This window comes from Nannospalax galili, unplaced genomic scaffold, assembly GCF_000622305.1.
Source record: "Nannospalax galili isolate Female #2095 unplaced genomic scaffold, S.galili_v1.0 scaffold1104, whole genome shotgun sequence".
Classification (NCBI taxonomy): Eukaryota; Metazoa; Chordata; class Mammalia; order Rodentia; family Spalacidae; genus Nannospalax; species Nannospalax galili.
The window spans coordinates 484,902-509,575 of record NW_008350769.1 but is presented as its reverse complement, the minus strand read 5'-3'; the positions used below and the strand labels follow the sequence as shown (position 1 = coordinate 509,575).

The 24,674-nt window shown below is 45.5% G+C and overlaps 1 protein-coding gene across 4 annotated transcripts in view; it reads left to right on the top strand.

Annotated features, from left to right (window-relative positions):
• The window catches only part of Mical3 (microtubule associated monooxygenase, calponin and LIM domain containing 3), a 203,394-nt gene that overhangs the window by 80,207 nt on the left and 98,513 nt on the right, over positions 1–24,674 (top strand). For all 4 annotated transcript variants that reach the window (XM_008847918.3, XM_008847917.3, XM_029570834.1 and 1 more), the window contains exons 2-13: positions 5,140–5,480; positions 7,643–7,850; positions 10,103–10,219; positions 10,603–10,704; positions 11,169–11,324; positions 12,204–12,304; positions 14,642–14,899; positions 15,246–15,361; positions 17,348–17,474; positions 19,230–19,326; positions 20,835–20,982; positions 23,535–23,731. In XM_008847918.3, coding sequence (XP_008846140.1) covers positions 5,217–5,480; positions 7,643–7,850; positions 10,103–10,219; positions 10,603–10,704; positions 11,169–11,324; positions 12,204–12,304; positions 14,642–14,899; positions 15,246–15,361; positions 17,348–17,474; positions 19,230–19,326; positions 20,835–20,982; positions 23,535–23,731 — 1,891 coding nt within the window. In that variant the 5' untranslated portion in view covers positions 5,140–5,216. The remainder of the gene's footprint in view (positions 1–5,139; positions 5,481–7,642; positions 7,851–10,102; positions 10,220–10,602; positions 10,705–11,168; positions 11,325–12,203; positions 12,305–14,641; positions 14,900–15,245; positions 15,362–17,347; positions 17,475–19,229; positions 19,327–20,834; positions 20,983–23,534; positions 23,732–24,674) is intronic.

Here is a 24,674-nt window from a genome sequence, read left to right as displayed (position 1 = left end):
TAAAGTTCAAGAACAACCAGTGTTCTTAACCGCTGAGCCATCTCTCCAGCCCCGATGGTGAAGATTTGTATACTCTTGTTCTTGGCTGTATTATTCACAATAGCTAAAATATGGAAGTAGACCAGATGCCCACCAATAGGCAAATAGATAAGGAAAGTGTTGTAGTTACGTAAATGAAATATTCAGTCTTGAAAAGGAAATTCTGGAATATGCTACCACACAGATAAACCAAGTTAAGTAAGCCAGTCACAGAAAGGCATGCTGCTATGCCAGGAATCTCAGCACTTGGGAGCTGGAAGCAGGAGGATCAGGAGCTCAAAGCCAGCCTGGGACAAGAAGATCCTGTCTTAGAACAACCACCACCAAAGACAGGAGACTTTCAGAATAGTTAAAATTAAAGAGACAGAATGTAGCTGAGTGATTGCCAGGGGTTAGAGGGGAGAGGGAAAAGGGAAGTTACTGGTTAATGGGCATAGAGTTTTAGTGAGCTATAGACATGGATGGTGTTGATAGTTGCACACTGTATGTTTAAAAGTGGTTAAAATGAGACAGACATGGTAGTTTGTGCCTATAGTCTCAGCCACTCTGGAGGCTGAGGCAGGAGGATTGCTTGAACCCAGGACTTTGAGGCCAGCCTGGGCAACATGGAAACAAACAGTCTGGCAAGGCGGTTAAGACCAGGATTTTATAGTATGTGTATTTTGCCACAATTACTTTTTTTCAACTTGAGGGAAAATTAGAAAGCCCAGGGAATACCATGTGCCTGTTGTATTTGAGCTTGCTTCCTAAGAGCCAGAGCCTCATCTAAGAGCTGTGAGCCTTACAGTTGAGAAGCAGTTGCGGGCAATGAGAAATCCCAGCCCAGGGGTCTTTGTCACCCCCGAGACTATAGCCTCAATATCTCTATCTACACCCCTCACAGCCAGTCCCCCATCCTACAGAAGGAGCAAGTGAGAACTCAAGACATTTTGGTGATTTCAATGCTTATTTCAGGGGCAAAACAAAGCCTCTCAATCCGAGTTTCCCTCTAACAGCATCCCAAGGCCAACATTCCTGTATACCTACTTCCAGGATCTGTTGGGGCCTGTCAGCTCCCAGTGAATGGGCCTGGAAGGGAGCGTTTCCTAGATGGCTGTTCAGGTTGAGATTTGCATACACACTGGCATGTTAATGGTATAGATGCACGAGAAAATTAAACTGCACTCTGTACCTGTATTCTCAAAGTGTGGTTCTTATTTTTATTCTTATATTACTGTTTCTCTTACCTTTTTCTATTTTTAAAGATAATTCTCTTTGTTAACCCTTCCCTCAAACAGCCACCCACCCACCTGTTCTAAGAACAGGTATAAAGTATTCCCTAAGAACTGTGAGTCAAGGCAACCTTTACTCTTGTGAATAAGAGCACAGCCCTGCTCCCACATGCTCTTCCCTGCTGCTGGCTCCCCAGCACTCTCCTCCACAGCCCAGGAATGTGGCTGAGTCAGCTGTCAGCTGCCACGAGACAAAACATGCAGGATGCTCAAAGTCGGCTGGCAGAACAGATGCTGGGGAAACCTGGCCCCACTGTTTCTTCCTCCTCAGGCTCCTCACTTCCTTGCCTTCTTTCTTCCACACCCTGGCTTTTCCATCCCCAGGATTTCTGGCACTTTCCAGCCGGGTTTCCTGGTCTCTAAGTTCCTGTGATTATGAATGTTGGTTTTTCCCAGAATGTCAGGATGAGTGGCACAGTGGGTGAGGGGAGATCTGGAAGATCAGGATGCAGCTTTGACCTTCAGGAGCATGACAGGACAGGCCTTCTCTCATTCTCCCTGGCAGATCTCAGTGAGTCATAGTGCTGGGCCAGTGCTCTGGCCAGTGTGGCAGCCACAGAACAATGCCAGGGCACTCCGGACTGCCTTCCTGCTGTGCTCACCTAGCTCAAAGGAGGAAAAGTGAAGCAGCCCAGGGGACTCTGTCTTGTGTTGTCTTACCCTGGGTGTCTGTCACATTGTTAGAGGAAAAGGAACCCAACCTGCCTCTCTTTATCTGGTGTCATTAGTGCCCCGTAGGTCATGGTCCTTTAGCCAGGGCACCTGATACTTGTCTGCCACTCTAGAGCAGACACTCCGAGGCGCTCCAGGAACTGGGCTGAGACTGCTTATTTGAATAGTATTTGCACCCAGAAGGGGGCTAGGGTGGTTATTAATGAAAGTGCTTGGCCATGGTGAGATTAGATTTGGGAATGGTCTGTGGTGGTCAGCAGCTCTTGGGAAGTGAGTTTCTACTTCAGAATGGGAAGGGCTCTTTAAAAAGCAGAGCTGAAGATGGTCTTCAAGGAGAGTGTGAGCACCAGGCAGTGCTATGACTGGGAAAGGCTTTTCGAAATATGTGGTGTGGAATCTTGAATATGTTGGATTCAGCAAGAACCTCAAGGTTCTGAGTGCTTTGAATCTGACAGGAAGCAGACAATGGCTGCTGATCAAGAACAAAGGAAAACCATTTCTTCTTTGGTACAAGGTAATCAGGCCAGGTGTGTTCAAAGTTTGCCAAATGCTGCATTTGACTCTGGCAGAGTTAAGGTTGACTGCGAACCCAGGTGAGTATTCAGGTAGGGATTACTTACACAGATACCCGCACCTAGAGGGAAGGGGCGGGGCCCTCTAGGATCCTTGTTTCCAGCCACCCTTTCTTCTGCCTCTTTGTAAACAGTCTGGATTTTTCAACCCTTTCAAGCAGTCTTTTGACTGGCTACTATTTCTAAGATAAGTCTGGGCTTGTAAGAAAAAGAATGGACTCTTTTTATGACCTTCAAAATATTTTGCTTGCTGATACTGCCTAATATAAACCTTTATTTAGGAGAGACAGGGTTAGTGCTGATTAATTCCTGGATTTTTTCATTTGCTTCTTTCTTTCTTTCATTTATTTGTTTATTTATTTGTAATGCTGGAGATGGAGTCCAGAGCTTCACACATGTTAGGGAGGTACTCTACCACTAAGCTATAATCCTAGATAAGTCCCTTTTTTTTCCTGGACTCTTGACTACCTGGATGTTGACAAGCTGTGTTTATCAGCAGTGTGGCTGTGGAATAAGCCACAGTTTTGAGATTACACGCCAAGCCAGTGTGTATGGTAAGAATCATCATCTTATACTCTCAGTTCCTTGAAATCTCATGCCTGTCATCATGGGAAACAGGAGGGAAAATGCCAGTCCCTGAACTTCCTACTTCCTCTCACAAAACCCAAGACCTCCTCAGATGCTTTGAGTTAATCATATAGTATCATAGTGAGGTATGTAGAAAAACAGAATGTTACCTCTTCACTAAGGGAGAACTGTTGCTCAGTGATTTGCCCAAAGAAATAGCTTCACACCTACCCCTGGAGTCATCCATGCTATGGGATGTTGGGAGTTTCTGAAAGAAAATTGATTCCATCAGCACTGACAACCCGTTGCCCCCACCAGCCTTAGGTCCACTCACTGAATAGTGGGCTACTCCTTGCCCCTCACCCTAAGTACAACACATTCCAGCTCCTCCCATTTTGTCAGCCCAGAATAAAGCCTTTTTACAGCAGAGCTGCAGCCCAGTTGCATTTGTCTCACCAGAGGCAAATCAGTGATGGCCTGTGGTGGGCCGTTCTGACTACAGCTTCAGGGACAACTGCTGGGACCAGAATTTTCTCGGCATTAGACTCAGAGAACTTGACAGTGGGAAGAGTTTACAGACCATCAAGGCCTTCTGAGGAAGAGTAACTTCTTCAGGGTTATGCAGCCAGTGCAGGCTCCAAGCCAGGTGGCACTCCCTGCACTGCCCTGCTGTCTCTGAATAGCAGGTCTAATAAATTGGGGCACAAAAAGCAGATCAAGGGAGGGTGCGGGCAGGAATACATAAGGTGCTGTCTTCCACAGTCAAGCATCTGCACATATGGGGAGGCTGGTACTGGCTGTTTCTGTTAAGTACACGGTATGGACAACTTCACTGTCACTGTCAAATATGAATGTGGGGAAATGTGATGGCCATGAACTTGCCCTGCACATACCACATGCAGTAGAGGGCTTTGTGAGTCTTCCAGATCCCAAGTGACTTTGGTACGTCTGGACTTTGTACTGCTTAGCTTTTTCTGACACAGCTCTTTGGCTTTCTTCAGTCCTCTCTGTACTGTTTCTTTAAAAAAAAAAAAAAAACTTTATTATCTTGATTTTATGTGATTTTTATGTGTATATTACCTACATGTAGGTAGGTGCACCCCATGTCACAAAATGCCCACAGAGGCCAGGAGAGGGTGTCAGAGTCCCTGGAACTCCATGGAGTTATGGAGAATTGTTAGCCACCATGTGGTTGCTGGGAATTGAACCTGGGTCCTCTGCAAGAGTAGCCAGTGCTCTTAACCACTGAGCCATCTCTGCAGCCCCGTGCACTGTTTCTTGTGGTAGTCTGTAGAGAGGACTTAGCTTCCCACTGGCCTCTGACAGGTTGGCTTCTCAGGTCTCATGCAGAGCTCCCAGCCCTTCCTGCTCATGGGCTGGCCTCATGTACCCTTATCTGTTTGCATAGCTTCCACTCCTGTATGCTGATGGCTCCCAAACCTGGTCTCCCTCACCAGCCACTCGCTAAACTTTGTGGTTATTCATGCTAAGTGCCTCCATTTAGTGAGTTCAGAGACAGTGGCAGGTGGACACATGCACTCACCAGCCACCCTCACAAATGAGTCTTATGATTTTAATCTTTTCCATGCTGTTGTCTCCCAGTGGCCTCCATTGGAAAACAGAACCATTCTTGACTGCTCTGTGTGAGATCCTTATGGGGCATTTGAGTTGACTTCCCTGTCCAGACCTACTCCTTTTCCCTGAAAAGCTTTTCCTTGAAAGCCTTGGCAGTCTCCCCGAGGATGCTCATTCTCAGTGGGGACCCACCTCTCTGGGTTTGGTTTTTCTTATGCCTCTCTCTAGTGGCATTTAGAATAGCCCATTATAGTGTTGTCTCTGAATCCATCTTGTCCACTAGGCTGTAAGCTCCTTAATGCCCTGGATGGTACCTGGAGTATTTCAGTGCACATTTGCCAATGACACAAGTGTCACTGCTCTTTGAGAAAGTGTGTCTCCTGGGAAATGCTCATAGACCCGGAAATACTGACCATTTCTTTGTCTTTCTTCTTTTCTGTTAGGTTAAGGTGACAGTGTCAGCTGGATCAGCAGCCATCCCACTGCCCCCTCTGTGGGGGTGTGCCAAGAGTCGGGGAGCATGGAGGAGAGGAAGCAAGAGACAACAAACCAAGCTCATATCCTCTTCGACAGATTTGTCCAGGCCACTACTTGCAAGGGAACCCTCAGGGCCTTCCAAGAGCTCTGTGACCACCTGGAATTGAAGCCTAAGGACTACCGCTCCTTCTACCACAAGCTCAAGTCTAAGCTCAACTACTGGAAGGCCAAAGCCCTCTGGGCCAAATTGGACAAACGAGGCAGTCACAAAGACTACAAGAAGGGAAAAGCATGCATTAACACCAAGGTAAGCTCAACTGTTTTCGGGCCCTGGGGTCACTGACATGGGGACTTCACCTAGTGCCAGTGGGAGGACTGATTAGAACCAGGCCTCAGCCCAGAGGAAGGAGTTAAGCTTAGACTTTGTTGAATCTTTGTTACCTGTATTCATCTGACAGTATCACGTGCCAGACCCTTGTTCTGAGCTATTTCATGTATGTATTTATTACCCATTCAGAGTTTCCACTATTAATGAACCACCCTGAGGTCAGGTAGATAGAAACTTTTTATTTTGCTGACGCTTTCCTCTGAGCCTCACACTGTTAGGAGAACTCGAGTCACTTAGGTAGGCTCTGTGAGCATCCTATCTGACCATGGCTTTGTGGTTCTTAGTATGTCGTCTTCCCAAAGTCATCATTTCACACTCAGCATCTAGTAAGGATTTGCCACAAATGTCAGGCTTCTTCCCATCCATAGTCCAAAAGTCTGTTTTAATTCACAAACAAGGACCTTGTAACACAAGGACCTTGTAAAGCAAAGTATTTCTATTGTTTTCCTTTTTTTTTTTTTCTTTGAGACAAGGTGTCCCTGTAGCCCTAGCTGACCTGGACCCCGCTATGTAGACCAGGCTGGCCTTAATCTTAAAAAGATTTGCCTGCTCTGCCTCCAGAGTGCTGGAATTAAAGGTGTGTGCCATCACACCTGGCCTCTATTTTCTTTACAATGTAGAATAATAGAGTTTCCATGAAATAGGTAGACCATAACAGAGACTTGAGATGTGCACTCACCTGAGTGGGGATAGGTGTGAGAAAGTGAGAGGGAGAGGGGTGTTTCCTGCCTTGCCCTTTTAAGAACACCTCTGTGAGAAGTTTGGGAAAAGTTAGTAGGGAAACAAGTTTCCAGTGACTTCAAGGCTATGTTATTTTGGCTTTTCATGACCTTAAACTTGTCCTATAGTATACCTAGAGATTTACCCCATGGAGAAATTTGAAGGCATGATTTTCATGAGTGACTTCTAGACTTTAATTAAAAATAAAAAGGGTAAGGGGGTAGCTCAGGTGTAGGGTATAGAGTACTTGCTTAACATGTCTGAGGCCTTGAGTTCCAGCCTCACACCCCAACCCCCACCAAAATAAATAGACAAATAAAACATTTGGGTGTGAAGACATACACTTACCTTTAATCCCATTACTCAGGAGGCAGATGCAGGTGACCTTTATGAGATCAAGACCACCCTGGTCTGTGAAGTGAGTTCAGGCCAGCCTGAGCTACAGGGGGACCCTGTCGAAAACAACAACAAACATAAAACAAAAGAAATGCCAAATCAAAAGCACTGTGTGTCTTCCTTTTGTACATACAGTGCAAGCTATCTATGGTCAGTGTCTCTCCTCAGGTATGTCTCCTGAGTGTGGGTTTTCAAGAGCATTTCCCTGAATTTTCAGTCCAGAAATTATTTTAAAACTCTTTTCAGGAGCTACAGAGATGGCTCAGAGATTAAGAGCACTTGCTGCTCTTGCAGAAAACCATCAGTTCCCAGCACCCACACTGAGTGATTCATAATCACCTGTAACTCTACCTCCAGGAGATCTGACACCCTCTTTAGCCTCTTCAGGCACCCCCCCCCCCACCTCCACAACCCAATACAACCACAAAAAAATAAAATAAGGAACTGCACTCTCAGGCCCCCCCCCCCCCACATACACACACATATACACATAGATAAAAATAAAATATATTGTTAGAAAAAAAAAAAACAAAGAAAAAAACTTTTTGGCATCTGAGTTATTTGAATGGTTGACCCCAGAATTTGATTGCTTGGATATAGTTCATTATCTCTATCTTTGGACAGCGAGCCAAAACCTTCTAAAGGGTCCTTGTTGTTGAAAAATGAGATGTGATTTTCATATCATTTGTTGCAATGTAGACCCACTTAAGTCTTGTAGGTCTATGGGTTTCCTAGGCTGTTCAAGGTAGATACATGATAAGGTTACATCTCCTATACTTCAGTCTTTGTCCACAGCAATCATGAGCTCTTCCTTCAAGCCATTGTAATTGCTCTACTGTCACCTAGGCAGGTGTCCTGGGCCTGGAGTATGACCCTGGAGCAGAAGCTCTCGGGAACGATATTTATGAGACGTGTGTTTTGATAGGTGCGACCTTTGCCCTGAAAGCAGCAGCTGTGTTTTTCAGTGTCTCATCATTGGAGCTGGCCCCTGTGGTCTCCGCACAGCCATCGACTTGTCCTTATTGGGAGCCAAGGTGGTTGTTATTGAGAAGCGAGACGCCTTCTCCCGCAACAATGTCTTGCATCTCTGGCCCTTCACCATACATGATCTGCGAGGCCTTGGTGCCAAGAAGTTCTATGGAAAGTTCTGTGCTGGAGCCATCGACCATATCAGTGAGTAACACCAGCTCTCCCTGCACATTTGTTCAGTAAACAGAGACAGATGGGTTAACTGAGGAATTCCTGCTCAGTAGCTCAGTTTGTTACAATCTCATTGGTATCTATTGTAGAATTTGAAGTCAAAGCACCTACCACCAATGTTCAGTGACTCACCCTGGGGATTTGGAGGTAGGAAGGGGGTAGAGAGGTAGTATGATTGAAGATTCTTAACTTGGGGGACTGAAGAGATGGCTCAGTGGTTAAAAGTACTTGCTGCTCTTGCAGAGGACCTGGGTTCAGCTCCCAGCATACACATGGCAGCTAACAACTATTTTTAACTTCTGTTCTAGGGGATCCAGTGCCCTCTTCTGGCTTCTGCAGGCATTGCATGCACATAGTGCACTTACATACATGGAGACAGAACGCTCATACACATAAAATAACAATAAGTAAATAATTTTAAAAGGATTCCTAGCTGGGTCCTGAACTCTTGCTGAGTTCTCATGGTATGTTGTGGGGGAGCATTGGAAATCAAGGAGTTCGATTTTCAGCCCTCTGGTAGTACTTAGTTCTATGAAAGGAGTACACGGGCTGTGGCTCTGCAGTATGGTCTTCATACCCTCTACTAATGCAAGAAGAGAGTGCTATGGAGACAGAGACCTGGGCACCCACAACAACAGAAGCAGAGTCATAGCTGGGATGTGACTGCCCTTCTGCAGTAAGATTCTGCGGTTAGGTGACCAGTGAAGTCTACAGCCAGAACAACTCTTGCTGTTCTCTTCTCATCACCAACTTCCTTTGTGCTTGTCTTTAAAAACTTTTTTTTGTTATATTTCCTTCATTATCATTTTTTATATATGAGTGTTTTTTGCCTAAGTGTATATAAATGTACCGTGTGCCAGCAATCCCCACAGAGGCCAGAAGAGGGCGTTGGATTCCTGGAACTGGAGTTAACAGTTGGTTGTTAGCCACTGCATGAGTCCTGGGAACTGAACCTGGCTCCTCTGCAAGAACAGCCAGTGCTCTTAACTGCTAAGCCATCTCTTCTGCCCCCTTTATGTTTTTCTTAGCTTATCTTGTTTTCATGGCTGTAAATGGCCTATCTGAAACCAATTTGGAACAGCATCTGCATTATCAAGTTGGAAATATTTTTTACTGATTGCCTTTCGTGCTTCTAGAAAAACTTTATCGAGGAGCATTTGTTCTCAGCTCCTCCATATGTGACCTGGAAATAATTCTACCATTAGACCCTTTGAAGTGGTGGTACCAATTTATCCAACACCAGCTGGCAGCTGCCACGTTCCATTGGCAAGAGGAACTACTCTGCCCATCTGCCAGGCTGTAATTTGTAAAGCATCTTGGAACCCACAGTTGTCTGCAAAAATAAAGTGTATGCTAATATGCTAACATGGGCCTCAGCAAACCTTTGGAAGTGTGACTCAGAAGGGTGAGGATATGGAGGAAAGTAACCAGGATGACTTAGTAGGGGATTTGCACATGCTTCTAGCACATTAGTCACAGACTGCAAATAATTTGGCCTTAAGAGGGACTCAAGGACCACTGACTGATTGAATTTGTGGTCTTTATCTATAGCTAGTTTTATTTTAGGACTGAGGGTGTCTTAGATCAGGAACCAGATTTCTGTCTCTCTATACCTGGTGTTGGTACCAGGTCTGGATACAGACGCACTGGATATCAAATATATTTACAACTTTCACTGTGATAATGAGCAACATGATTTTGAGCCTCAGTTTCCACATGTATAGGCAGTGGTGGTAGGAATGATAAGAGAGATACAGAGGCCTGTGATTTCCTTTGTGCATCTAGTAGGAATGTGTGAGGTCAGCAAAGGGTTAGAGTGGGAGGCACATGCTATGGCATCTCACCTGTCGGTGTGCCTCTCCTGTGTCTTACACCAAGTAGGTGCCTCTGAGGACTGCGATGCTGCCAGGAGTGGCGGCTCTGCTGGACCTGGGAGATGGAAGGGTAATTCTCCTTGGCCACAGTTCCATGCTGTCTCTGAGCTTTGGGTTGTTTAGAATACTCAGCCCCAGAAGTAAAGTGGCCTTGTATCTCTCCAGATTGTTTCTTCACTGCTTTGAAGTTCCCCTTAGAAAGGGGAGAGAGGAACGACAGCATGATGTGGGACATGTCTCCTGCTATCACAACCTTTGAAGACTTGAGTAGACATGGATGGCTGGGAACCAGGACAGGTATTTAGGGCTCTCCTCGCCTCGTGCGCCATCAAGGTCTTTGTGTTCTCCCAGGTATCCGTCAGCTCCAACTAATCCTCTTGAAAGTAGCCTTGATCTTGGGCATCGAAATCCACGTCAATGTGGAATTCCAAGGACTCGTGCAACCTCCTGAGGACCAAGAGAACGAACGTGAGTTGACCAAGGAAGGAGGCATAAGGGTGCTGTGAGTGGGTGAGAGCAGATGAGATCATGGGAGGAACCAGACAGCCCTGCAGGTGGTTTTCAGCACTATCTAAAGGGCTTTGTTTATGCAGCCTGGGCTTTTGAGGACTTTTGACTTAATTAGGAGGCCTCTGACATAGTGTTTAATGTGACAGACATTTGTATTAAACAGTCCAAAAGTGGAGAAAGCCCCTCTGTGAGCCCTTGTCGGAGGTGCTTTCTGCTTGGGGCTGGTCCCTTGTAGTTTTTTGTTTTGTTTTGTTTTTACATGTAGTGCTTTGTATTGGGACTATGTATCCGGATGTGAACTTGGTCTGAGTGATGCCCTTCATTTTGCCTTTGATCCACAGGGATAGGTTGGCGGGCCCTGGTGCACCCCAAAACTCATCCTGTATCAGAGTATGAATTTGAAGTAATCATCGGTGGGGATGGTCGTAGGAACACTTTGGAAGGTACTGACTTTGGCTTGTGTTTTGCCTGGCTCATCACAGAGTAGAGATTGACCTGTCCCCAGAGTCCACACCTCTAAGAATTTTCATATATGCTACCTGTCAACTGAGCGGCACCCCAGCTTTCCTCCAGATGATGCCCACTGGGGATATTTCCCACAGGGCACATTCTTAGGGCACTAGGAGATAAGCTATGATTAGGGGTGTCAGTACAGCATTTTTTTTATGCATTAATGTGTCAAGCACCATGCACCACCCCATTTTAAGTGAAACCCCCAGTGATAAATCAGTCAGATTTCACATTGTTCACAACAAGGAAGAAGGCTTTGCGTTGTATGTCTCTTAGTGCAGCTTACTTGCAGAAGAAAAAGAGCCATCCTCAAACTTTTCCTGATTCTCACATCCCACTCCCCCCGCCCAAATATTCCCTCATTTGAAGCCTTCCTCCCTTTCCTCTTTCCCTTCAGGATTTCGTCGGAAAGAATTTCGTGGCAAGCTAGCCATTGCGATCACTGCAAATTTTATCAACCGCAACACAACTGCAGAGGCCAAAGTGGAAGAGATCAGCGGTGTGGCTTTTATATTCAACCAAAAGTTTTTCCAGGAACTGAGAGAAGCCACAGGTTGGTACCAGTGCCTCCAGAGCCTAGGGGCTGTTAGTGTGGGCGGCCGTGGATGCCACTGCTGTGACCTTTGTCCTCTGTTCTTTTGTCACTCCCATCCCTGGGGCTCAGCATGTTTCCACGCTGTCATGTCTCAGGCCTCAGCAGGGACCAGGCTGCTCTGGGGTCGGCTTTGCCTTCAGCCAACACATCCCCAGCCCCTTGCCCCTACTCGTGAGCCAAGTTCATTGCTAGATGAGCAGTCTGCCCACTGGCAGCTCTGGTTTCATTGGCACCCTGACCTGTGCTGTCAAAGGTATGGCCCTTCTCTAAGCTCATCTGAGCTCCTGTGTGCTGGACAGGAATCAAATTGTGATAGTTTTCTGACAGATTGACTTAGCTATTTTGCTGCAATTAAAAAAAAAAATGTATCTTCGGTTTTCTAGCACTTGATTTCTTTCCAGTACATTTATTTTCAGATTAATTGGATTAAAAAGTCAGTAGTTCACTTTCTGCATTCAGGCAGCTATCCTTTTCCTAGAGTTTAAGAGATGCCCCCAGCTTCCTTAGCTATCAAAGAGGTCTAACCTGGTGAACAACCCATCCCCTCTCGTAGACTTAGCATTGCCTTTGTTTTTTGCCTTGTCCATTCTCATGTTTGTATTTCCTTTCAGTCATCATTTTCAGGATAAACCTAGGGTACTGAGTGAGGTGCATGGAAGTGCAAAAGAAAGCAGATCTCCCCGACTTCTGAGTTTATGGTGCAGGCAGTAAGAATCTGGGTCTAGGCACCTTGTCTGCAGGGGACTCTGCACACCTGTCTCTGAGACCCAAGTTCAGCCTTCTGGCTGCCCTGACGTCCTCAGTGGATTCTCACACGTGCTTGTTTTCTGGTCCCAGGCATTGATTTGGAGAACATCGTCTACTACAAAGATGACACACACTACTTTGTGATGACGGCCAAAAAGCAGAGTTTACTGGACAAAGGAGTGATACTCCATGTGAGCAATGGTTTTCTTTTTTTGTTGAACTGCTTAATATGATCACTAAGAAGAAGAATTTTGTTGTCTGGTGGGTTTTTTCCTATAAGGAAATAAAAGTGGACACTAAACACATCTGGAAACCCATGATCTTTTTTAGTTTATCATTTAAAAAAATCTTTTTATTATGGAAAATCGAAACTATAAACAGAAGTAGAAGAACAGAATGGGCCTGTGTGGCCGTCATTAGCTTTCACAGTTACCAACATGGCCAACCCCTTCCTCTCTCCCCTCTCCTGCTATTGGACTGTTTCACAACAACTGTCAGGTACGGTGTCACACATAATTACCCAGTTTTAACTTTAGGTAACTCAGCTATTAATTAGACTGAATTCCATATGTGAGCAGCCATTGAAGGATCAGTAGACCCATTCCTTACCATTCCCTGACCACAGTAATGGGGATTCAACCCAGAACCTTGTGCGTGTGAGGCAAGAATTCTGCCACCAAGCCACATTCCTAGACCCATTATTAGTAGTAGTAGTAGTAATAATTTTGAGACAGGGTCTTACTAAGTTGCTCAGGCTGGCCTTGAAATAGCTCTTATAGCCCAGGCAGGTCTTGAACATGTAATTGTCCTGCCTCAGCCTCTGAGTATTACAGGTCCCTCCATAGATCCTTTTGGGAGAGGGATGACGGAGGGAAGAGTGCTGGTCTGAGAAGCAACTCATGGTGTTTACAACAGTCTGACCTTGACTCAGATTTTATTGTCCATGTGGTTACTAAAGATTCAGAGAACACTGACCAGGGTACATATAGACCTCTTTCTAACTGACAAGAAAGACCTAGTGTCTATCCTTAGCCCATTCCAGCCCAGCCTTTTTTTCTGGGTGACTAATTGTATGATAGACCCCGAACTGATGATCTGAAATCTAAGAATCATAGATTGGATGGTTCCTTAAGGAGAGTGGCTACAGGCTCACTTAGTCTCACAGGTCTGGATGTGAGAATTGCTGTCCCCATGTGATAAATGGATAGAAGAGGCTTCACATGTGCTGATTCGGTTCTGAACAGTTCCCCCCAGACTCAAAGCTGAATCTCAGGGAGCCCTTTGTCTCTGCAGGATGATAACACATCAAGCCCCTTTAGAATGAGTCACACTATTGCTTTATCTGAGAGCCAACTGGGGAGGAAGCTGACAAGCACGTGCTTGCAACACAAAGTCTCCTTTCCATGCGAACCTCATGTCTGCTTTTCAGTGTGGCGGTCCTGCAGTGTGCAGGGAGCAGCAAGACTAAGCACTTTGTACAGAGTATTCTGCCCAAACAAAAGAAAGGCGTGTTTGGCTAGATGCTTTATAAAGTGGGTTTGTTCATTATCTAGGGCTCTTATATTGCTGTCAATACAGCCATTGGAATGCCTTGGGACTAAGTTAAGACTCAAACCTACCATCTGGGCAGAGCTGGGTTATCAGTGAAAATTGGGTAAGAGCAATCCGGAATGCCAAAATCTAATTTACTTTTCCCCTTTATTTCTTTTAGCAGAAGGGGTCATGCCTTCTGGGTGTGCTGCTAAATACTAACGCCATTTGTAGCCACTTAATGTTGAACAAACAGTATTTCCAGGAGCCACTCGAGTGTTTGTGTTTTGGCTTTTGACAGCTTGTAGTTGTGGCTGAGTACCAGTTCGTCAGGGGCACTTGGAAACCAAGGCCCTACTTTAGGAGAGCAGACTTGGCTCTGTGCAGGAACCTCCACAGCAGAGGAGGAGTTTCTCATCTCCTTATAAGGAAAGCTCCTTTTCCGCTCTTGCAGCTTTGCTCTGTAGGTGGGTTTCTGTGGAGCCTTGCAGAATCCTGTGTATGATTTTGAAAACCTCTGATCCATTTCCAACATATTCCTTTCCATCCTTGTAGAGCTCTTACTGCTCCCCAGTGCACATCTCTCTGCACTATAGTTTTCGGGGATTCCTTTAGTTGTGATAAGTGTGTTTCCCACCGTCCCAGCTGCCAAAAGCCGCCATACCCAGAATAAAGTGATTGCAGAATATACCATAAACTGTAAAATGCCTGTTGTGCTTACAAACTGCCATTATATAGCTATTGTTTGATTGGTCAGGATTGCAGGAGTAGTGATTTGAACAGAACAACCAGGGCTGTTTAGGTAGCAAAACTGATTTACTCTTAGCAACACCTCCCCCCTTTATTTTTAACTCGTGTAAAAGATTTAGTTTAGGAATATGAAAACACCTGAGGGAAAAAGGCTGTGAGGTAAGGTCACGTTGATACGCATTTTGGCTGGTCAAACTGGGCATCCCTGCTTGGGCTCCTCCATCTTGGCCTTTGCTCTTCCTGGACAGGACTACGCCGACACAGAGCTGTTGCTCTCCCGGGAGAACGTGGACCAGGAGGCCCTGCTCAACTACGCCCGGGAAGCTGCAGACTTCTCCACCCAGCAGCAGCTGCCTTCTCTGGATTTTGCCATCAATCACTATGGGCAGCCTGACGTGGCCATGTTTGACTTCACTTGTATGTACGCCTCTGAAAATGCTGCCTTGGTACGTGAACAGAACGGACACCAGCTACTAGTAGCTCTGGTTGGGGACAGCCTCCTGGAGGTGAGTACTAAGAGGGGCAGAGAGCTAAATGGTAGAGGTAGTAAAATGGTGAGGGGGGAGTCTCAGTGTCCAAGGTTGGGGGTAAGCAGACTCTTGTAGGAGTTGCCGACATTGTCGGCAAGTAGAGAAAGGATGATGGGCCCCTGGGCCCTGACTGGCGAAGTAGGGATGGAAATCTTGTAGCTTTTGCAACTTGTCCCTCTACCAGGCTGTGCAGTAGAGATGTCCAGTGCCCGAGCAGTGGCTACATTATCACTGTGTGGCAATAAACTCTTTCTGCTCCATGGTTTATTTTTCTCTTTTACAAGCTGAGTTACTTTAACTCTCTGTGTTATCTCCTTTACAGCCTTTCTGGCCAATGGGAACAGGAATTGCCCGAGGCTTTCTAGCTGCTATGGACTCTGCCTGGATGGTACGAAGCTGGTCACTGGGCACCAGCCCCTTGGAGGTCCTGGCAGAGAGGTAATGGAAAAAACCCTGGGTCCGTCTTCTAGGAAGACTGGGGAGTAGCCCTGGCTTATATCTCGGCCGAGTGCAAGCTCTTCCTCCCTCTTGTTCTTTTATTTCTATATTAAAGATGTTTTCATGTTTAAGTAGAGGGAAGGCAAGGTACTGTTTTATAAAGTCATAGAAACCAAGATGATCTATTCAAACTGTTCTTTAAATGCTTAATTTATTATTTTTATTTTATGTGTTTGACTGTATTGTCTGCATGTATGTGAGTGCACCTGTGCCAGGCAATGCCCACGGAAATCAGAAAAGGGCTTTGGACCCCCTGAAACTGGCGTTACAGACAGTTGTTGACTGACATGTGGGTGCTGGGAACGGAACCCAGGTCCTCTGCAAGAACAGCCAGTGCTCTTGACCTCTGAGCCATCTCTCCAGCCCCTCAAACTTTTTTTTTCTTTTTAATTTTTAATTTTTAACCCCTCCCATGCAAGCAGCTATGGCCAACCGATTGGCTGAAAGAGGGAAGATTTTCTTAACCCGTCCCAAAACAAATTTATTGTTGGAAGATGGGCTCTGCATCTCTGTGTACCATTGGCCAGCAATTACATGAATGCAGCACATTGTGGTACCTGTTAACTGTAAGCCAGTGTGGCGATAGGGACATAGTAGAATAAAATGAGAGTGACTAAGTCAAAAGGAAACACAACTGCTTGTAAATGTTTACTGAACCCCTGAATGTCAGATGTTTTGAAGCAAATGATTATAAATGAGGCAGAATGCCTTTAATTCCAGCACTCGGGTGGCAGAGGCAAGTGGATTTATGTGAGGCAGAAACACCAGGATTTACCTGCTGATGAAGAATGTATGCCTTGACCAGGAGAAATAGTGAAAGATTTCTGGGTGGAACTGATAATTGATATTATCCTGTCATTTTAAGACTTTGACTTAAGACATTGTAGTTAAATGGGGTGGCAAGGTTTGCTTTTGTTTTGTTATTTTGTTTTTTTGGGATATGGTCTCATTCTGTAGCCCAGGCTGGCTTAGAACTCACTGTGTAATCCTGGCTAGCCTTCAACTTGAGATGATTCTTCTGCCCGAGTTTCCCAAGTGCTAGAATTACAGGTGTGAGCTACCACCTTTTTATAGGTCCCACCACCTCAACACCACCATATTGGGGACCAGGCTCCCAAAATGTAAAGTTTGGGGAGGAAACCGTAGCTCTGACAGGCTTAGTGAGGAATAAGCAAAGAGATGTGTTATGCTCACAGAATGTCTTTTGGAAGTATCCTTCATAATTTAGATTATAAACATTCTGCTATTAAGGGAAAGAGTCAGCAAAGGTGACCGCTTTCCTTAAAAATTATAGTAAATATTTGCACACTATACAACAGGCTTTTGTCTTTTTTTAATTTATATGAGTTTCTTTTTCTTTTTTGGCTCTTTTTGAGACAAGGGCTCCCTGTAGCCCAAGCTGTCCTGGAACTCACTATGTAGACCAGGCTGGCCTTGAACTCAGGTGGATCACAGAGATCCACCTGCCTCTGCCTCCCGAGTGCTGGGATTAAAGGCATGCACCCCAACACCCGGCTTATATGAGTTTTTTGCCTACATGCATATATATGTACCACATGTGCACCTGGTGCCCGTGGAGGCCAGAAGTCCGTGTTGAATCCCCTGGATGGTTGTGAGCCACCATGTGGGTGCTAGGACCCAAACCTGGGTCCTCTGCAAGAGCAGCCAATGCTCTTAACTACTGAGCTATTTCTCCATCTCCACAACAGCCTTTTAAATTAGAGGCATTTACCACTGCCCATAGCAGTGTCCCTGCTCTTGTCTTTGGCCCCTTCCCTGGTCCAGAGCCCATGGAATCAGAGTGGTGGGTCTGAAGACTAGAGCCAAGTTATGTTTGGAGATGCACCAGGGATGGAGATTGGTTTTACTTGTCAGGTAATTTGGTGCTTGTTGCTGCTCTGAACACACTGTTTCGTGTTTTTGCAGGGAGAGCATTTACAGGTTGCTGCCTCAAACCACCCCTGAGAATGTGAGCAAAAACTTCAGCCAATATAGTATCGACCCTGTTACTAGGTATCCCAATATTAACATCAACTTCCTCCGGCCAAGCCAGGTAAGTCTTCTCAGTTACATCCAGGCCAGTGTTCCAGACTGATGTAACTGTTGGAATGTGTATATCTGTGTTTGTATTATACTACACACACAACTAATCCGAGTCAATATCAATGTCTCTGAGTTGTTGAAAGTGTTTTCCATGAACATAGCACAAAGGGTCCTCCCCCCTTCCTCCCTCCCTTCCTTCTTTCCTTCCTTCCATCCATCCTTTCCTCTCTTCTTTTCATCATTCCCTCCCTCCTTCCCTCTCTCCCTCCTTTTCTTTTTCTTTTTCTTAAAGACTTTGAGGGACGACTTCAATATGCTATATAACCGAAGCTCACCTTGAACTCACTGTATAGCCCAGGATAAGCCTCAGCCACCATAGCTGACTGGGAATAGAGTTTGTTTATTTTGAGACAGTCTCCCTGTAGCCCCAGCTAGCCTGGAACTCACTCTGTGGATAAGGCTGGCCTTGAATTCACAGAGATCTGCCTGCCTCTGCCTCCCGAATGCTGGGATTAAAGGGGTGTACCACCACTCCCAGCCAAGGATTTTTTTTTTTTAATGTGTATGGGTGTTTTGCCTGCACCCATGTGTACAATGCCCGGGGAGACCAGGAGAGGGCATCAAATCTCCTGGAACTGAAGTTATAAACAGTTGTTGGCCTACATATGGGTGCTGGGAACTGAACCCAGGTCCTTTGCAAGAGCAGCCAGTGCTCTTAACTGCTGAGCCAGCTCTTTAAAATGACTGTGGAAGATCAAAAGTAACAAAAACAGTCCCAGGTGTAGTGGCACATGCCTTCAGTCCCAGCACCCTGAAAGCAAAGGCAGGTAGATCTCTATGAAATCTAGGCCAGCATGGTCTAGATAGGGAATTAGGCCAGCTGGGGCTATAGGGAAACCCTGTCTCCAAAAAGACGGGAAAAAAAAAGTGACAAAAACAGTAGACTTAAGACTTAGCCCTCACCTCCTAATGGGAACTTCGCACAGAAAGGGCACTGGTTCAGCAGTTGGGAGTGTGACTTCCACTTACAGTATTAGCACTCATCACCTGTGACTGAGGCAGGTTATTTTCCTTTCTCTGAACCTCGGTTTTTCACCTGAGAAGTGGAGCTAATAATCCCTGCCTACTCACAGGATCATTGTAGGGCAAACGAGGTTATTCTCTTGAAAAGGCTCTGAAACAAGTAAAAGGTTTTGTTACTAGTGTTAGTCTAGTTTTGGACTAGTGAGGTTTTCAGAATCTGTAAAGTTTCTGTCGATGGTGACAGTACCAAGCATGACAGCTCCAGTCGAGCAGTTTTTAGGAAGCAGCCTCTTTGACAGGTTTGCCTATGTTATAAAGAATGTTTTTTTTTTTTTTTTTGCCATCTACCTGAAGTCTGCAGGCTTTTGTATGTATGTGGGAAATATCCATAAAGATGCTGATGGTGGGAAGCCATGGTCCAGAGGAACCTCCGTGCCCACCTGGCCATCTTCAGTACAGCTGCTGACAGTCAATAAGTTATTTGTCTCTTTGTAACTATCTCATTCCATGAAAGGTCTAAGGCCATCATGTAGTCTGTCTAAACTTTACCGTGAGGCTAAAGTGTAGCTCTCCTTAGCCATGCAAGACTCTGACTTCAATACCCAGCACCACCAGAAAGTAAACACAAATATATAAGCTTTACCCAACCTGCTCTTATAATCTTTATTTTAGTTATTCTTCATTTAGGTGGAAATGTTATTTAGGGTTTGATTTTCCTTTTACTCTTTCAACTTTCTGCCAGGTGCGCCATTTGTATGATAGCGGAGAAACAAAAGACATTCATCTGGAAATGGAGAACCTAGTGAATTTCCGAACCACCCCCAAGTTGACCCGCAATGGTGAGTTCTGATGATGGCCTTACCTGTTCAGAGAAGTCCACAGTCATCCGTTGAGCCATCCCTCAGCCACAGTGGGCTGCAGCCAGTGGGCCTTCTGGGGTATTAGCTTGTACCAGGGTATATCTTTGGTTGTCATGACTGTAGGTGAGGTTTTGCTACTGGCATCTAGAGGATAGAAGCCAAGGTTGTTGCTGCTGTAACCTCCTAGAATGTGCGAAACAGGCCCTCAAACACAAAAATTATTTTGGTCTAAGGTGGTATGACAGCATAAAAGTAAATTACTGTTTCGTGAACTTTTCCTGTGGAAATGTAAACCAATGTCTGCTCATGCCAAACAGGGAACCACTGTAGACCAAAGTAACGATTCTGCCCAAGTGTGCTTTTATCAACCAATGAGTTTATTGGGCTTGCTTTCAGGAGGACAGAAGAGACTGTCAGATTCCCTGGAACTGGAATTACAGACAGCTGTTAGCTGCCATGTGGGTGCTGGGATTCGAATCTGGGTCTTCTGCAAGAACAGTCAGTGTTCTTAACCTCTGTGCTCTCTCTCCAGCCTCACTTTGCAGGATTTTTATGATAAACAGTTTTTATCTTATTTTCATGAATCACCAAATGACTTAGTGCAAAGCTAAATGCCAGCAGCCTTAGGAAAGGGAACAGATTATTTTGAACCCAGGATCAGTGCTCACAGGCTCTCTTAAATGATTATTGGAGCTCTTCATGATGAAGACATGTCAGTGAGCCAGAAAACGTGTGTGTGTGTGTGTGTGTGTGTGTGTGTGTGTGTGCGCGCGCACGTGCCTTGTCAGTATCTGTCAGTATCTGATTGATCATTTATAACACAGGTTGCCAACCTGGGTCTAAGGGATTGTTCTGATCTGGGTACTTGGCCTTGTTAGTGTCTCTGCATATAATTGATCATTTATAACACAAAGTGCCAACCTGGGTATCGGGGACTGTTCTGGTCTGGGTGTTTGGCCTTGTCAGCGTCACCCTACAAAGTCTCTTCACTTGGTATTTGTTCAGGGCCTTAGAAAGTGAGAGAGTAAGGTTTTGTTTGCTTTGGGTTAAGGCACTACAGATAGAATGAAACCCTTTCTAATCTAATCTCCTGGGTGTCGCTGGGGAGGAAAAGGCTTCCTCAGTCAGTTGCCAGGCAACTCTCCAGGGAGAGCCTGGCTGTGTTGCCAGTGAGGTATCAGCTCAGTAGGTGGCACTTTGCCATCCACATCTCCAGGAGTGCTGCTGTGACATGCTTTAGTGTCCTTGTCACCTAAGGTATCTTGTCTGGGGAATGGGCATTGACCCTGGAAATTGGTAGGTTGGTACCTAAAGTTATGGTGTCATGGTACCCATGATCTGCCCCACTGCTTCCTTTTGAAGGGGATACTGACCATTTTGTTCCTACCCTCGGTAATCTTTTCAAAACTGAGTGTGTGTACTATAAAGACGGTGCTGTGTCAGTGTTACTAGGTAGCACACTTCAATAATTATCTGTATTGTTTCAGAGTCTGTAGCTCGTTCAAGCAAACTCCTGGGGTGGTGCCAAAGGCAGACAGATGGCTATGCAGGAGTGAATGTCACAGATCTCACCATGTCATGGAAAAGTGGCCTGGCCCTGTGTGCAATCATCCACCGATACCGCCCCGATCTCATGTAAGTCGTGACCAAGTTTTGTGTTTCATTTTATATCCACCAAGGATCTTGGGAGTGCCTATCAAGTATGCAGATTTTGTACAGTTTCCTAGAATGTAAGATGCTCTCTCCAGAATTCCAGCATTTTGATTTAGTTATATTTAAAACTCCATGTGTCAAGCATTTATACAGCTCAACCCAAGAAAAGTTAACTTTAAAAATCACAATATTCAGAAAGCAAAAAACTGGTTCTGACATCCACCTGGGCCTGTTAGCCTCACACAAAGGAAAACTCTGTTCATTGGCCCCCAGTTGAACTCTTCATTTTGGCCAGCTCTCTCTCAAGTGCTAATGGCCACTAGGGACCTGGCTAGAACACTTGGCTAACTCAACAGAAAACAATAGATAGGCCATTTATGATGGCATTTTCTTTGTTAAAGACTATAAACATATGTTTTTTGCAAACATACTCCTCAGGCTTCATGAAGCAAGCATCATTTTCCGCAGGGTACCAGTGCTGTCTCCTCTGTACGTTCTTCACTCACCTCTCTACAGAAGGAGTGTACGAAGTGACCCCAGGTCAGCTGCTCGACCAAGCAACTCAGATTTCCCCCGTAGGCCATTGTTACCATAGAAGCCAAACAGATTCAGAGACAGAAGCACAGTATGGTGGATTATTTTGGCTGCGTCCTTTTTTATCATTGAGTCCACTCAAGGGCCCACTTTTTTGCTTTTGGTTTTAATGACTGGTTAGGGAATCCTAAGACACAGTCCTTATTTTCGTGATGATAACAAACTAATGATGTAAGAGCTGGTAAAAACAACCTTGTGCAATGTAGATTAAAAATGAGGGTTGGGGGGGCTGGAGAGATGGCTCAGTGGTTCAGAGCTTTAACTGCTGTTCCAGAGGACCTGGGTTCAATTCCTAGCACCCACATGGCTACTAACAACCATCAGTAACTGTAGTTCCAGGGGCTCCAACACCCTCTTATGGCCTCCATGGGCATTGCATGACACATGTATGCAGGCAAAACATTCATACACATAAAATTTTTTTAATTAACATTTAAAAATAAATAAATAGGCTGGGTGTGGTGGTACACACCTGTAGTCCCAGCACTTGGGAGGCAGAGACAGGTGGACCTCTGTGAGTTCAAGGCCAGCCTGGTCTACATAGTGAGTTCTGGGCCAGCTGGGGCTGCAGGGAGACCCTATCTCAAAAGACCTAAAAAATAAAATAAAAAGACCTAAATAAATAAACCAAGGACCATGTTCAAGGCCATAGGTTTGATCGCAATACCATAAAACAAAACAATTATAACCAGGCATCCCTGTGATTCCAGAACTTGGGCAGGAGAATCATGAGTTTCGTACATGAAACTGTCTGCTAAAGGGACTGCAGGTAGACCCCACAAACAAAACAAAAAGAATAAATAGATAAATAAAAAATTAAATAGGGAGGGGCGGGTGGGGCATGCCTAGCATACACTAGGCTTTAAGTTCAATTCCTAGCCAAAATTAAAAGAAGGGGGAGATTAATGATATGCTTGGCTAAAATAAATTAAAGCAGTGCCACGGAAGAAGAGAGGTGAGCAGGGATACCGGCTTGGAAGAGAGTATGCTGAGGGGCGTGACGGTGCTTCTGAGGATGGTGGGTCTGTCTCAGGGAAGGCAGGGAAGAAAAGGGAGAAGACTTGAGGCAACTGGCAAGGGTGGAGCTGGGGGCGGGGGGGGGCAGTGAGGGAGGGTAGAGGGTCGCCCTCCTCTTACACCACCACACATGTCCTAAAGAAGGTCTAAGAGAGGTTCAGCAAATGGAAAGCAGTGAGTGGATTACTCGGCACTGTTTGGACTATATTCAAGGTAAATATCCATAGTTTAATAGGTTTAATCTAAGAGAAAAGTTATTCATTTTAAATGGAAAAAATTCCATCGGGTCAGTAGGGTAACACACAATAAGGGCCGCCAGGATGATATGCAGTCAGCTGAGGGAGGAGGCCAGCATCCCTTCCTCCAAGTGAGCAAGAAGCTTAAAACCCAGGGGGAAATGTTTGCTAATGGAGATAGTTGGGAAAACTCAGGAAATTTGACAATGGAAAAACCTTTTAAGAAAGGTTTTGGAATTTCCCTTCAGGAGAAAGCTGAGTAAAATTTACCAGAGCTGGTGGAATGGGTGATAGTCCCAGGGTTTTGGGAGCCCTCTACTCAGACAGGATTTCCGTCGCTTTTGGACATTGGCTTTATATGTGTTACATGGACACACAGGTGTAGGAGAACACATATTAAGATAGCTCCCATACTAAACTTCCATTTTAGCAGAGATTGATGTTCCTAGAAGAATGCAAATAGTCTTCTCCCCTTTCTTTGCTGGGTAGATCTCTGGCCATTCCCCTCAAGGGCACTGTGTATTTCCTCAGTCAGGGAGGAAGAATAGAGGAGGGGAAGACAAGCAGATCTGTTCTTCAGTCCACGCCTGAGGCCTGGCTCCCTTGACCTCAGCTATGATGCTGTCCATGTTCCGGTTTGAGGACAGTCAGCCCAACTTAATCTGGTTGTTTTGTCCTGCTTCTCAGAGACTTTGACTCTTTGGATGAGCAAAATGTGGAGAAGAATAACCAGCTGGCCTTTGACATAGCCGAGAAGGAACTGGGCATCTCTCCCATCATGACAGGCAAGGAGATGGCATCGGTAGGGGAGCCTGACAAGCTGTCCATGGTGATGTACCTCACACAGTTCTACGAGATGTTCAAAGACTCGCTCTCCTCCAGTGGTGAGAACCCAGAGTCAGGGGTGGAATCTTGGCCTCCAGTTGCTTGCCCAGCCTTTCTCTCTCTCCTTCCAAGCTGTGTCCTTTATTGGTATCACCAGCTCAGACTTTTTCTCTGGTTTTACTGGTTGGCTTTTTGTGTGTGTGTGTGTCTTTTTTTGAAACAGGGTCTCTGTAGCACCAGCTGGCCTGGAACTCACTATGTAGACCAGGCTGGCCTGGAACTCACTATGTAGACCAGGTTGGCCTCGAACTCACAAAGATCCACCTGCCTCTGCATCCCAAGTGCTGGGATTAAAGGCGTGCACCACCACGCCCAGCTTGGTTGGCTATTTTTATATTTTATTTATTTTATGTGTATGAGTGTATTGCCTGCATGTATGTAAGTGCACCTGTATCATGCAGTGCCTTTGGAGGTCAGAAGAGGGTATTAGATTCCCCAGGAACTGGAGCTATGGGCGATTGTTAGCTACCATTTAGGTTGAGAATTGAACCCGGGTCCTCTACAAGAGGAGCCAATGCTCTTAAATGCAAAGGCATCTCTCCAGCCCGCCAAGTTCCTTTCTTATTTCTCATTTGTTCATTTCTTGTCTTTTTTTTTGTGATGCTTGAGGTTGAACCCAGGGCCTCATGTGTATTACTCATAGCTATTACTACTAGCAAAATATTGGAATCCCAGTCTGCAAGACAGCTCAGCGAGTAAAGGTGCTTGCTGCCAGGTAATACAAGCCTGGCAACCTGAGTTCAACCCCTAGAACATACATGAAGGCCAGGGGAGAGAACTGACTCCACAGAGTTGTCCTCTGACTCCCACACATGCTCTGTTCTCTGACCCCTGCATGTGCTCTGGGGTACATGCCAAACACACACACACACACACACACACACACACACACAAACACACACACCAAACAAAATGTAAATAAAATGCAATGTATTTTCTCTC